At 32.0% G+C, this 14835-nt stretch overlaps 1 protein-coding gene across 1 annotated transcript in view; it reads left to right on the top strand.

Annotated features, from left to right (window-relative positions):
- The window catches only part of LOC129804473 (voltage-dependent T-type calcium channel subunit alpha-1G), a 133050-nt gene that overhangs the window by 99221 nt on the left and 18994 nt on the right, over window positions 1–14835 (top strand). Inside the window, exons 14-16 of the mRNA XM_055851805.1 lie at window positions 4561–4716; window positions 10174–10686; window positions 13737–14620. Coding sequence (XP_055707780.1) covers window positions 4561–4716; window positions 10174–10686; window positions 13737–14620 — 1553 coding nt within the window. The remainder of the gene's footprint in view (window positions 1–4560; window positions 4717–10173; window positions 10687–13736; window positions 14621–14835) is intronic.

Genomic DNA, 14835 nt, shown 5'->3' with positions numbered 1-14835 from the left:
GTAATTATCCAGAAGAATAGGATTTTTATCGATTCTAGATGGTCTAAAAAAATTGTTGTTTCCATGGGTACCCAGAGTCCCAAAGGAGACGAAAGAGTTAATTGAAAACTTAACGAAACTCCTAGAAAAGACGATTTAAAGGAAGTGAGTTTCTCACGTGAAAAACTCACACATCTCAGAATTCATACTCTGGATTTGTTTGGGATAAATCTTTACTGCAAAATTTTACGGACTAAATCTCAAAGATGAGCCTGAATCTATTTGGTAGGGGTGCATAAGTATGACCATCGAGTTAACCGTGAGAGGCAAATCCACAATTACAGTGATCGCCCAGATCAGTATTTAAGATTGCGCTAATCGTGTAATCCCAAGTCGTATGTCCCAAGTCGCTATCTCTAACCGTTTGGCCCCTAGAACTGGCAACAGCTGGACGAACATATGGGCGAACAGACGGAAAAAATAGCGTGACATTTCTCAGAAATCGTCTGAAATGTGAAGATTTTGTGAGAAAAATGGTTTCCGGGGATTGTAAGGTGGAAATTTCGGTCGTCAATATTCGGATCAAAATCGTTAGTTAACGATGAGGTGCTTAGTATAGTCTGATTCTCCATGTTATTATTTCTTTTTGGCGATTCCCCCACATTCAATCATTAGACTTTCAAGAGCCTCAGATATGACTAAATGAATAAAATGAGAAAATATATCGCGTCGTGAGGATTAGATTTTGCTACTTGGGTTAGGTTAGGTTCCGTATGTTCCGTATAATCTGAAAAGTATACTAACACTGAAATTCAGAATACAGAATGAAATTGACATAAGTACCGTAGATGCGGGTGACTTTGCACTCAGGGGGTGCTTAGTACCCCTGCTTTTCGTAACCTTTCTTTAATTCTAGCATTTAAGGACTATCTCTAAATCATCCTTAAGCCCTCGAAAAGTTTGCGAAAAGCAGGGGTGTAGACACTCCCGGAGTGCAAAGTAAATAAAAAAACTATTTGGCTTGCTTCTCAAAATCGACCAAGAGTTCAAGTTGCAATTTATATTCTTTTTAATTTGTTGTATTAGATGACATTCTTAACAATTTCACCTAATTTTATTTTTATTTTTTAAACATAGCAAGGGTTAAATACTTCAAATTTCTGTGTATCGTCAAAAAACCTTGTCCTGTACTTCTGTAATCTTTATGATAAAAATTGCAAAAGCGACGAAAAACACTGAAACTCTTATGGAATGAGCAATATCTTCTTGTATAATTTATGTATTAGCAGAGTGAATATAGGAAACACCTTTTTAGTGATAAATGCTTGGTAGAACTTATTCTTTCTTATCCGTAATGCTATTTAATGTAGTTTTACAGCCATAGGAGATTTCTCTTGTGCATCCAATAGAGAAACCAAGAGACTGCCAGAAACTTTTGAAACACTTTTAGATGCATCTTCTCTTGAGAACGTCACCCTTGGAAAAAAATGCATTAAAATAGATTTAGAAGTTTTACATTTTCTCCAACACATTTACATAGTGTTCTGGATTTTTTTTTGGGAGCGAGAGAAGTTCTCTCACAAAAAAAAAAAGTTCTGAGAAAGTTCTTTCTGGTTTTTCATTTCATAAATTGAGCATTTTCAAACACTTTTTGTGAAATGTGTCAGAGAAGAATATGCCAGAAAAGAAAGTTCTTTTTTTTCACTTCTAGACATGAAAAATGCATCTTGGATTATTTGATGAGGTTGAAATACCTCGGATGAGCCTTTTATTAAAAAAAAGAGGAAGTCAGCGAAAAAGATAGCGCATGTCATGGCTTGACTATCCCTAAAAAATAATAAAGTTCTTTTTAATTTCTTTCTGAAGTGCAATTAAAAATTCAATATTCAGCTATTTTATTTTATGCAGAGTAGGTTTTTATAGAGTCTCTTATGAATTCATAACTTATTAAAATACCATAGAATCTCTTTTATATTAAAATTCATTTAATTTTTTTCTTGGCTTAATATAAAATGCACAAAGTATACTGGTTTTGGAAGAGGATTACAAAATGCTTCGGTGTTGAATAAAAAATTGCACATTTTATAATGCGTTTCCGTTTGAGAATGGATTTGCATCTCTCCAGGCCTTTAAAAGTTATTTTAAGGACAGGATCACATTGACTGTGAAGTTTTTATTGATGTCATCAAACGATTTTAATCTCTTTTACTCATTTTTATCGCATTTTTCCAAAGAAATTTAAAATTATTCAGCTTGTTATTCTTATTATGATACACAAAGTAGAAATAATATAAGAAAACAGAAGAAATTTAACGATATTGAAAAATAAGAAAGTAGCCAAGGTTTGTGTCTTGGCTAAACGTGACGATTGTCTGAGCGTTATTATATCTTTAAACGTTATTTTGCAAATTCTTAGGTTTCTTTCTTTATTTTTATAACGTGAAAATAATCTAAGAATAAGGTAGAAATGAAGAAACAATAAAATAGCCTTAAAAATCGGTTACTAATGCCGGCTTCAGACTGGAGGTTTAGTCCAGTTCCCGAAGGTCTCAAAAATGTAAATAAGAAGCAATTTTATTGATTTTTAAAATCTAATGGAATATTTGCCATTAATATAAAATCCTAAACAACAATTTCCTAAAATATAGTGCCTTGTAAGGAATTAAAGGACTTAAGCCAGATGGCTAAGCCTTAGGTCTGAAGCCCGTATAAGGTGTGTGTCATAGCTAAACTTAACTATTTTTTTGTGCATTAATACAATTTGATTGAAATTGAGCTTCCTAATTATTAAGCTTGGTCTCCCTCCTTATAATGTTAAAATAAAAAAGTTTCAAGACAAAATTATGAAAGAACGATAGTTGCGGTGTGTCTTAGATATTCTAAACGGTATTTGTACGACAATAATTTTCAGATTTGTTGGAACTTGTTTATTAGGTTTGCTCTTCTTACCCCAATAAATACCAAGAAAAAAAAAAACAAAAAATACACAAAATTGTATAGTAAACGAAGACAAAGGTACGTGTCTTAGTTAAACTGAACGATTTTTGATCGGTGAATAATTTAAAAACTTTTCTCAAAAACAGTTTGCTAATTATAAACCTTACCCTCTTTGTTTCGATATATAAAGTGAAAATAATACAAAAAACGAAACAGAAAAATCAAACAATATTAAAAAAAGACAGCGGTCAAGGTTTGTGTCTTGGCTAAACTTAACGATTTTGCAAGCGTCTAAATATATGTAAGAATAAGTAATAAATAAGATAATATACTGTAAAATTTGGTCAACCTGGTATGTATTTTAGCTAAACTGAAAAATTTGTTATAAGATAATAGTTAACAAATATTTTCAATAAAATGCGTTCTAATTATTGAGCTGACGTTTCTGTATTATTATACATGAAATGATGTTAATATAAAAAAATAAAACAATAGCCTTAAAAATCGGTGACCGTGGTGTGTGTCTTAACTAAATTGAACGACTTCTGATGCGTGTATAATTCACCTTTTTTAAACAGTTTTCTAATTTTAAAATTGATTTTTTTATCTGATAAAAGTGAAAATAATAAAGAAATATTGCAATATTAGGAAAAACAGTGACCACGGTGTGTGTCTTAACTAAACTGAACGATTTATATTCGTTAAGTTCCTTTGTTTATCTATTTTAATGACTATTTTCTTTTATTTTCTTATATCATTTTGATATATCTCCTTTTTATTCATAGACAAGCTGAATAATTGCAGATTTATCTAAAAATTGCGATAAAAGTGCATTTAATTTGACAAAATGGATGAAATTTTGGTTTTGATGGCTGGAGCTTGACAGTCATTGTGATTCTGCCCTAACGCTATATAATAAATTTTATGAAGAAAGTTCAAGATAATCTCGATGGTTAATTATTTAAAGTGAGCGCAAGGTCCTCTTTGTACTGTCTTTTATAGCAAAATGTAATTTTCCAATTAATTTTATTCTCTTTACTAAATTTCCCAAGTAAAATTAGTGCTTTTAAGAAAATTGGTCTTATCCATCAAAAGATTATTGGATTATACATAAAACATTAGATAAGAGCTCTTCAACTGATTCACTGAAAAATCGTGAAAAATTAACATTTTGTGTATTTTTGCAGACATGTCGCTAACAAAAATTCAACAAGTTTTTTTTTGAATAAAAAGAAAATTCTCTTTCAAATTCATTTTAATGAATAATAAAACAAAAATCTCAACTAAATAATTGTATGTATTGCACATGACTAATATTTTTTAAACTCTTTTTTATTATAAATTAAATGTGTCTCAAATTATGTTTTAATGCAGAACGTTTATGCTATAAAATTCTTCTGGAAAATGTCAATTCAATGTTATATTCTCTTGTGTGGACTTACGTGTTATATTTACTAATACGACAAAAAAAAACAAGCAAAAGTGAAATCTAATGTTTGTGTCAATAGAAAATTTTATTTAGTGAGACAATTAGGCATAAAAAATGGCATGCAATTGTTCTAGGGGTTGTTTAGTTTGACTGAAAAAGTTAAACAGAAAGAACCATCAACTAATAAAAGTGATTCCAATTCATGAAACATTCAGATATTGACACAAGAGGACTGGAACGTGGTACTTTTCAATGGAATGGAGAAGACTAGCCACTGGGCAGCTCTATATTTTGTGGCCCTCATGACTTTTGGCAACTACGTCCTCTTCAATTTACTTGTTGCTATTCTTGTGGAAGGATTCAGTTCAGAGGTACGTGAATAATTACAATATCATAGGACATTTTCCACCTTCGTGATTTTCTCCCCACTCTATACTCCTATTCCTCTTCAAAAAAAAAAAAAATCCTAATGCATAATTGAAAAGCTAGGCTGAGGTTCTGTTTGACTTTTTTTTTAAGGGGGATGGGTTTGTTTTTCCAGGTAAATTGTGCGTCAATGTGTCAATTTCATTTGCATTTTTAACTCAATTCAAGCTGAAATCCTTTAACGAACTCAAAATTTAATTTAACCTCAAAAAAATTTAATTGAATTTTATAGAGTTCCCTTGGATATTATTATAACAAAAAATGTAAATTTATTGTGCTGAATTGTTTTTCCCATTTAAATAACCTGATTATCTTGAAATTGTGAAAATTTTATCTTAATATACTAGACACTATGACCAGTTAACACTAAACCTTACAACCGTTTTTGGTCGTTTTTTTTCCTTAGCGCGGTCGGTCGAAATAACAGACCACGGTAGGTAGGATACTCAACAAATTTTTTTTGGAAAGAAGGAAAACAATTAAAATTGAACACTGAAAAATATATTATACATTGAATATATAATATTTTAATTTAAATTAACCCTTTAACGACGAGACAGTTTTCGAGAACCGAAAATCAGCAATAAAAATGAAACCGATAAACAAAATCAGTAAAAGGTCTTACATCTAACCTTAGAAAATCCAACAAAGTCTGATTTTTTGTATTTTTTGTCTCTATGAACGCCAGGAACAAAAATAGCCCAAAAATTTAAGTCATTTTTCTGACGATACCAATGATTGATAATTTTCACTCTAATAAAAAATATTATGTTTGAGTATTGTAGTTTCTTTTCCCAAAACGATTTTGCTTCAGAAATATTTGGAAATATAAAAAATAATTAAAATTAATTTTCATTATGAGAATTTAAAAATTCGTCATTTTTTAGCTTAAAAAATTACTATATAGCAAATAGCTAGAGACCTGCAAAAAATATTCTAGATTCTTTCAACCTTCTACTTTGCAATTACGTACAAACATAAAGAAAAAATGGCTTTATGGGACACCGGTGTTCCAATCGTCCTTAAAGGGTTAAATTAAAATATATGCAATAAAACATTACAGCATTAAAACAGAGAGCGCAATCTCAACGAGAGCATATGGATTGAAAGTACGACTTAAACATTTATTTGAGCACAGGTTTCTAAATGATTTAAAAAAAATGGTTTGGGTCTTCGACTTTTCTAATCTTTTATAAAATTTCAATAAAAACTATAAATAATATTTACAACGATCCTCAGATAGCTGATTGTAAGTAAATACAGTTTATTTTATTCTTCTACTTTCACTTTCATCGCTTTTAAAAATTTGTTGAGGATTTTCATTCGGCATTATAAGCAATTTACACTACAATAATACTACTCAATAAAGAATAGAATTTTTATTGAAAAAAAAAAAAAAGATATTAAAAAAAGGAAAAAAAACAACGGAGCCAGGGATCGAACCCGCGGCACTCCCGTTGAATGTCCTGCGCTGTACCGTTGAGCCACCGTCCCTTTCAATCTCATTCGAATTTTCTTTATGTGCTGCGTAAGGTGTCATTTTCAACTTTGAAGAATTTAAAAAAAAAAAAACAAATTTCACACTTTTTAAATATACCACGTTTAATTTGATGCCTTTCTGCGTAGTTGAGCAAAGCCCCAGATTTATATGAATTTGATGACTCGAGTACTTCCCTTGTGAGAAAACTTAAACGTTTTATAATGAGCATATTCGAATCATTTTCTAAATGTCGATTTTGTGGAGATTCTCAAAATTGCTGGGTCAAATTTTGTCAGTCTTCTTGTGACGTTTTACTCTCGCAAGCGTTAAAAATATCAAATAGACATATTTTTATAAGAAATTTATTCCTCTACAACTTTGTCGCAGATAATTTTTCTCTATGTTAACGAGAAATGTGCTTAAATTGAGCTAATCAGTATTGATATTTTCTGTAAGTCAAATATTCCAAAAATAATGCTCAAAATTTCACTATTTTTTATTTTACATAATTCTTCCTCGAATCCCTTGAAACTTTGTAAGCTTAAGAAGGTTCATGAAGGCTATCTATAAGAAAAATTTCAAGCCTCAGTCTCTTTTATTTTAGAAAATAGTGAATATTGAAATTTTCGTTTTGACAAATTTTGCCCAAAATAAAGTGAATATCAAAATATTATATTTTCAATACCTCTGCTATGTTTTCTATGCATTTTTCCTTTAATTATACAGTATTATTCACATGATTGTGAAGTAATTGTACAGATTTTCAAGATATTTTTAATTATAATATATCAAATTAATGACGATTAATTAAATCTTCTACAAAATAAACCAAAAAAAATAAAAAGAAGGGTTATGTATAATACTGCATCTTATATGATTGCAAAATCAGATCATGCGTAAAGACCTTTAAACATTGGAGCACTTTTAGTCAAAAATTGCATTTTTGACAGAATTTTGAAGTTTCCACCTACAGCGGTATAAGCAATTTCCTTTAAAAAATAGCTATTCTTGACGAAAAGTGCTCCTAATCTGTAGATGCCTTAAATACCTCTATACATTGGGAACCATTTTCTTCAAAGCATTAACCCTTTAAGAAAGATTAAGGCACTGACAACCCAAAAATTAAAATTTTCCTACGGCCGTATGTAAATTAAATTTAGGTTAGTGTCATTACTTTTCGCCGGCCCAAAGCTTTATTAACTTTCTAAAGTATAAAATATTGTGAAATTTGTTTGAAAGTGTATACTTTGAAGAAATGTATCAACGACTCAGAATATAAGTCGAACAACTTGATTTTTTTCAAAAATCGTTTTATTTGCTATTTGGGTACTCTTTATACCCTCTACCTTTCCTATGAATATTATACTTAAAAGATAATTATTTTCAAAGTTATAGAGATTTTAAATCTCAAAAAACCTATACTTTGCAGCTTCAAATCGCTCTCCTGTAAAATTTATCTAATGCGAGTTATTCGTTTCTTATTCTGAGCGATCGAATTTATATATCTAGGATAATTTTCGAGAATTTTAGTGAATTTCATTGAAAGATATGTAATTTTCCCCAATTACGCTTATTTCAGTATTTTTCGGCACTCGTTTTAAAATTAATTTTAAATAATTAAGAGACGTAACAAGCTGTTAAATCAGAATAGAACATTAATATTAGTGTTGAAGTATCACTTATACTTAAATGCCTTAAATTAGTTGTTTTATCTTAGATGACCAAAAAGTGCTAACATAGCGAAAAGGGCTCACTCTACTCTAGTTTCTTGTTAGTAAACCAATGGTGAGGTTTTATTCTGCTATTTCAGGATAAAATTGTCCTTCCGGTGAACGTCGGTGAGATGGCCTAATCCAAAATTAAAACACACAGTGTCAAAAGCTCTGGAACCTTGAGTGTTTTAATTATGGATTAAATCCATCTCACCGACGCTCACCGGAAGGACAATTTTGTCCTGAAACAGTAGAATGGACTCTACTCTAGTTCTGAAAGTCAAAAAGTTTTTTTTTCTTTTCTGTTCCCCAATTTTTGGCCCTCTCGCCTTTGAAGGGTCTTAACGGGACTTAACAGTCTTAACATTTAACGATGTATCCTTAAAATTAAAACATTAAAGTTTGAGATTGGTTAAACAATTTAAGCAACAGTGCTTAAAAATCCGTCAGCAACAATAAGTTATTATTATTGTTATTTCGACCGCTCAGAATAAGAAACGAATAACTCGCAGTAGGCAAACTTTACAGGATATTGATTTGAAGCTGAGATTTTACATGTAGAGTATAGGATTTTTGAGAATTAAAATCTCTATAAATTTGAAAATAATTATCTTTCAAGTATTAATATTCACAGGAAAGGTAGAGGGTATAAAGAAGTATCCAAAAAGCAAATAAAATGATTTTTGTAAAAAATTGAGTTCTTCGACTTATATTCTGAGTGGTCGATTTATTCAACTTCGTATCTCACATCATACGTTTGTCGTCATCTCAGCTTTGGTAACCAGTCTCCTAAACCAATCGGGTAAAAGGTTCTTCACTCTGTGTAAAAGCATTATTTGTTTACATACAATATTGTTTTGTCTATTACAAGAATAATTGGATTAATTAAATTACCCTACTATTATAGGCACACGGCTGAGGAGTGAAATTTGAAGCAGAGACGCATTGCCAAAGGCAATTTATTGATATGGGCGGCTCCCCCCAAATTTCTAAATTACTAAAATTACTTAGGGAAAAGAGCGCTACCTTCGGACAACTCAAGCTTCGAACAACTCATTTTTTTAATATGTTTTTAATTAATTTTACCCACTACATTATTACATTTTAATAGCTAGTTCAATGACTCAAATTTCCAAAAAAGAGCAATAGGGCCAATCTATTGAGAACATAGGAAGCAAATTGAATTGTCCGAGAGTCAGTCGAAGGTAGCGCACTTTACCCTATATAATACTGATTTAAGTTTGGATTTTAGTGCTCTCTTTTCGAACGTTCATATCTTCGAATAATGTGATTTTTTTCTAATTTTTCCTAAGAAACTTAAACATAATTACCGTGTAATTATCATATTGATGATAAGCTAATTAATATTTAATAGAAATGTGTAAATCTCTTAGGAAAAATAAGAGAAAATTACCACTAAACCTATACCGACCGTTTTTGGTTGTTTTTTCCTAACGGGCTCGGTCAAATTAGAGACTGCGGTAGGGTAGGAATATCAACAAATTTTTCTTGGAAAATAGGTAAAAATTAAAATTTAAACACAGAGAAATATATTACATATAGTAAGAAATTCATAAAGTTTGATAGTAAGATTGTACCGCTAAATGTGTATTAAATTTAAAAAAGTTATATCGGGGAATTTGACCGGGTCTTGGTAGGTTTAGTGTTAACATTATTCGAAGGTATGAACGGTCGAAAGGAAGAGTACTTCCCCTATCTGTTTTAGATATTTTTACGACCTTTTTTACATTAAGAAAATTCTTGAATTTTAGTAAAATATTTGTAGAAAACGTTTCGTGTGATTAAATGAAAAAAGACAAAATTCTTAGATAAACGGATAAGTTTCCAAAAAGTATTTTATTGAGGATTAGAGATTAAGTTTAAATTCCAACACAAAAAGTGGAGAAATAGAAAATCTACTTGTTACATCTCTTCCTCTAGGAGAAAGAAAACAATTCAATTACTGCAAAATGTTTCAAAATGCTCCCATAATCTTATCTATACTTTCACTTTCCTTTTCCTCTTCCTTCTTCTTTCCCATTTCCCCCAAAAAATCACTCAATAAGCTCTTTAGGATCAAATTCTAGCTTTGGGTGTTTGTCATGCGAGTTTTCTTGAAGAGGATAAAAGGAGAAGTGGGAATATTGTCAAAAAATTCAATTAGACGAAATTGAATAAATGCCTCTTGTCTTCTCAACTTTTTCTTGTAGCGCAATGAACGTCGTGAGCGCGAACAGCGAGAACTTGTGAAGAAATTGCGCGAAGAAAATCTCTCAGAGAATATTAATGATATCTACGATGATATTAGGAGCTTTTCTGAATCTACAACAACAAGCGACAGCTATCAAGATGTTAAGAATAAGTGGCATAGTGCTGAGGAATTGAGGAAGAATCGTGACTCGGTGTCTGAGCCAAAGTGCAATATCCAGAAGCAGAAGCTACTTCAGCCCAAATTGGACTATTCTAGTGAATCTCTGGGCAACAAGACTGTAGTGCCAAGTAGGCAATTTGAACGTGATTCAGCCAGCAATTCGTCATTTCGCACGAAACCCAATAAAAGCCACTGCGAAGTGCTAAAGTTGGATTGCATTAAATTGAGTGAACCACCAACGATAACGACAACCGCAGCTACTCCGCAGGATTCACCCAATACCACAACTGAGATGGGCAGCAGCTTCAAGCCCTGGGATGATCCAAATTTCGAATGTGCAGACAAACAGTCGGTAAGTTAATTCAATTTCAATAGCCCAATATTCCTTTGCCCATATTTTCAATTCCCCTCTTGCTCAGATTATGGAAATTCTGACCAATATATTCATATTACAATGTCACTTTTATTGCATTTTTTTGTGGTTTTCCCCCCAATGCGGAGGAGTTTTATGCAATTTGCTCATTGTTCTCCATTGAAGAAGAATTGACCTTGTTAGTGGGGATTTTTCTCTGTAGAAATTGTAGCGAATGTTAAAGAGATAGTCTTAAATAGTCTATTCGGTTTCTCTTTTGCATTTTCTCAATTTTTTCAATTCACTGAGTGAGAGAAATCCGAAAAATTTAAAATAACATTCCAGAAATGTTAATTTTTCCCTGCAGTATTGATCCGAAATCGGTGTAAATATTACACTTTTTAGGTCTATTGGGGGTTAAAGTTACCCTTTTTCATGTTAATTTTACCCTTAAAAAGGTGTAAAATTAACATTAAAAAATGTTGATATATTTTTACACCTAAAAAGTGTTAAAGTTATGAGGAAATAAAGTTAATCGCACCCTCTTTTTTTTCTCAGTGTTATAACCGTGCTATCACACTAGGATTTTTCAATTTGTAAATTCAATTTAATTTTCAGATGAATTGTTCCTATGCGTTATTTTGCATTAAAAATCATTTGAATTAATAGATTTTCGCTTATTTATTGATATAAACTAATACTTGGCCCACCAAAACATTTTTAAATATGCTAAAATAGCATAAATGTGGTTGCTCAAATTATTTTCAATTCAGCAAATTAAAATGTTAAAATTGCTCAATAATTCCAATTTTAGGCGATATAGGCACCCTCATTTTCGTTGTTTCTTTCTGCAAATGAGGTCCAACTATGTGAAGTAGTTTCTCAAATTCTTCAGTAGCCGTACGAAGAAAATTGTTGTGTCCAAAAAAAATCAACAGTTGCGATATGATCTTACATTTTATCAGTGAATCCGTGGAGATCTTTCTGGGATCCATTTTCTGGTCCACAATCTCTTCCTTTTACCTTGAGACACATTTTTATTGAACATGTATCCTACATAAAGTAAGAAAATTTCTTCCTCATCACTGGACTCACTCATTTTTCTAATAATGTAACAAAATCACAAATGACAAAATAAAACTGGCAATCTGCTCGGATTTTTTGAATTTAGCAAATTTCTCGCAAAAATGTGTCTTGGCTATGAAAAATTTTAAGTGGTGCTCGCAATTTTAATGCTCAATTTGCTGAATTCAATTTAAAATTAAATTGTGAAAAATCCTAGTGTGATAGCACCGTAAAGTCGGTTGAATTTCAGTAAATTGTAATGTTGTTCAAGCGCAGTAAGTCTTAAAATTTGATCAGAAAAAAATCCGTGAAATCAAAATTTTCATCCTATTCTCTCTCAAACTGGGTTTCATATATCTATCTCAGTCTTTCGTACTCTTCTTCTTGTTGTGAGCATCAAAATAAATTCAATTTTGATTTGAGTGCAACAAAGTGGGATAGATATATGCAAAACATTTTGTAATGGCTCCGGGACAACTTTTATAGATCAGTCATAGATCTATAAAAGTTTATATATTATAGTTTATAGATCAGTTAGGGCAGCATCATATTGACAGTAAATGCTCACCGTCACCGTCAAAGACTTACCGTATTTCGTTAATTTACGTATTTTCATTGCAATTCTTACGCAAATTCTTGATTACCGTATTACCTTATCTCATACTCGGTGGCATTAGGTGAAAATAATAAAAGATAATTGAATAAATTAAACGAAAATACGATAAACGGTTATACGAGAAAATACGATTAATTTCTCTTGCAGTTTTTCTTTGCTCACCGTTTATCGCATTTTCGTTTTATTTCTTCAATTTTATTACATTATTGTCACCTAGTGCCACCGAATATGAGATAAGGTAATACGGTATTTGAGAATTTGCTTAAGAATTGCAGTGAAAATGCGTAAATTGGCGAAATACGGTGAGAATATGACAGTCAACGCGATTCTGCCCTTTTTCGCACTCAAAATTGCACTGAACTAAATTTAATTTGGTGTGATGTTCAAAAGAAGAAGAAGAGGAAGACTGCAAATGAATGGGATAGACATATACAAAACTTTTGAGATGAAAATGGAAGCGAATTTTGACATTATGAAATTTTCCTGATCTAAAAGATGTGCCGGAGCTATAATGACTCAGGTACACCTTTTAGATCAGGAAAATTTCGTAGTCAAAATTCACATCTCTCTCTTTAAAGTTTTGCATATGGCTATCCTACTCTTTCGCCCTGTTCTTCTTCTTTTGAACGTCTCACCAAATTAAATTTAGTTTAGTCTGTTTTTGAGTCTGAAAGAGTAGAAAAGACTTTGGCGAATCTTTTGAGAAAGAAAGGGAAGCGAATTTTGATTTCACAAAATTTTGTATTTGATTTTTGATTTTGATTTTGTGAAATTTGAATTTTATGAAACTTTCCTAATCTAAAAGGTTTTCTGGAGACAAAAAGAAACAAATTTGTATAAAATTTGTTTGTTTGATAAAAATATGATCCTTTTTATTTAGTCAAATTTGTGCAAATAAAGTTTTGAATTTTAAGTCTTTTTGAGAAAGTTCCTTTAATTTTCTTTAATTCTCAAATGAAAATTAAAAAAAAAATAAATTAGTAAAGAAAAACTAATAAAGATGAGGAATTTATTAAATGTTTTTAAGCATTTATAAAGTCCTTGTTTACTCAAAATATCTGACATTTTACTGCAGAAGCTTATCCTTTAAATCCTTTGGTTTAATGTTTAGAAATTGAGGAGTTTTCCTCACTGCGAATGATTCTGCTGCATCTTTTAATTAGTTCTTTTACTCATAGAAACTTTAGATAAGATTAATTTAATAGTTCCCCCATTCTGAAACTGTTTAAAAGAATCTCGTGAAAAGCGCAACAGGAAACTTTTACGAAAAGTTTTTAAAAACTCATTCGGTTGGAATTCATTGATCTTTTGAGGACAAAGTTTTCCTAATAGTAATTGAAAGAGAATTTCTGTGTGAATCTTTCAATAGAGTCAAAGTATTCCATCACTATTGCAACCACCCTCCCTCCTGGGATCCCTCAAGTTGCTGGATGAGAAAGTTCCAGAGTCAATTTCGCAGACGGACCTGAAGTCAAAGAATCCCAAGTGTCTCAATGGGGACACAAGTCCTGAACTGTCACCATCGATGTCCGAAGAGACAAAGTCCACCCAGGGGGAGGTATCAGCTCAGGCAGAAGGTGGAAGTGCAACATTCCAACGTGGGTCGAGTTTTAAGCGATTCAACCGATCCAGTTCGAAACGGAAGAAGGCCAAGACAAAGAGTGAAAGTGAATCTGGGGAAGTTGTGCTCAACAATGGCCATCAATTGGCATCGAGTGCTTCCACATTGGCCACCAAGCAGAACAATGTGGCACAGCAGATGAGACGATCACATCCGGGCCTTCAGGCTGCCCATAGGATTCAAAATGACACAAAAGACAATCGTCTGAGTCCACAGAATTCCATCAGAAGACCCTCAGTATCTTCCCTGCGGCGGGCTTCGTGCATCTACAACAATGCCCATTACCACAATGTAAGTCGCAGATCGTCCATCAAAAACTACCCAAGTCCTAACAATCGCCGCAGGATGTCTTCCATTGAGCATGCCTACGAAAAAGTCTCCAACATAAATATCTACAACTTTGAGAATCAGCAGAGGCTGGAGGATCCAAGGAATTCCAAGATCAACCTGGAGATTCTGCAGAAATCCATCTCAAACATCCACATTCCCAATCAAGACCCAACGGCGTCTCAACAGGGCCTCGGGGAGGAGCACAGACCTAGACTTAAGAGGATCATTGAACACTTTAGCTCCAGAAACTTCACAGAGGAGAGAGATGACTTTTCCTTGTACATTTTCCCACCGGAGAACAAGTAAGTAGATTATTTTTAATTTTTAAAATTTTAATCATTAATTTTATTTACAGCTCTTGTAAGGGAAAGTGCCCATGCTTGATACCATTGGAAGCATCGTAATGACTAAATTTTTCCTATATTTCTCAATAAACGTGACTCCGCAATATATTTTAAAGACTGGCCACTTTCCCATAGTTTTTAAAATATGGTTGCGATGAGTCACATATATATTG

The sequence above is a fragment of the Phlebotomus papatasi genome, chromosome 1, assembly GCF_024763615.1.
Source record: "Phlebotomus papatasi isolate M1 chromosome 1, Ppap_2.1, whole genome shotgun sequence".
Taxonomy (NCBI): domain Eukaryota; kingdom Metazoa; phylum Arthropoda; class Insecta; order Diptera; family Psychodidae; genus Phlebotomus; species Phlebotomus papatasi.
Note: the sequence above shows the minus strand (reverse complement) of the source record. Positions and strands in the feature narration are given on the sequence as shown.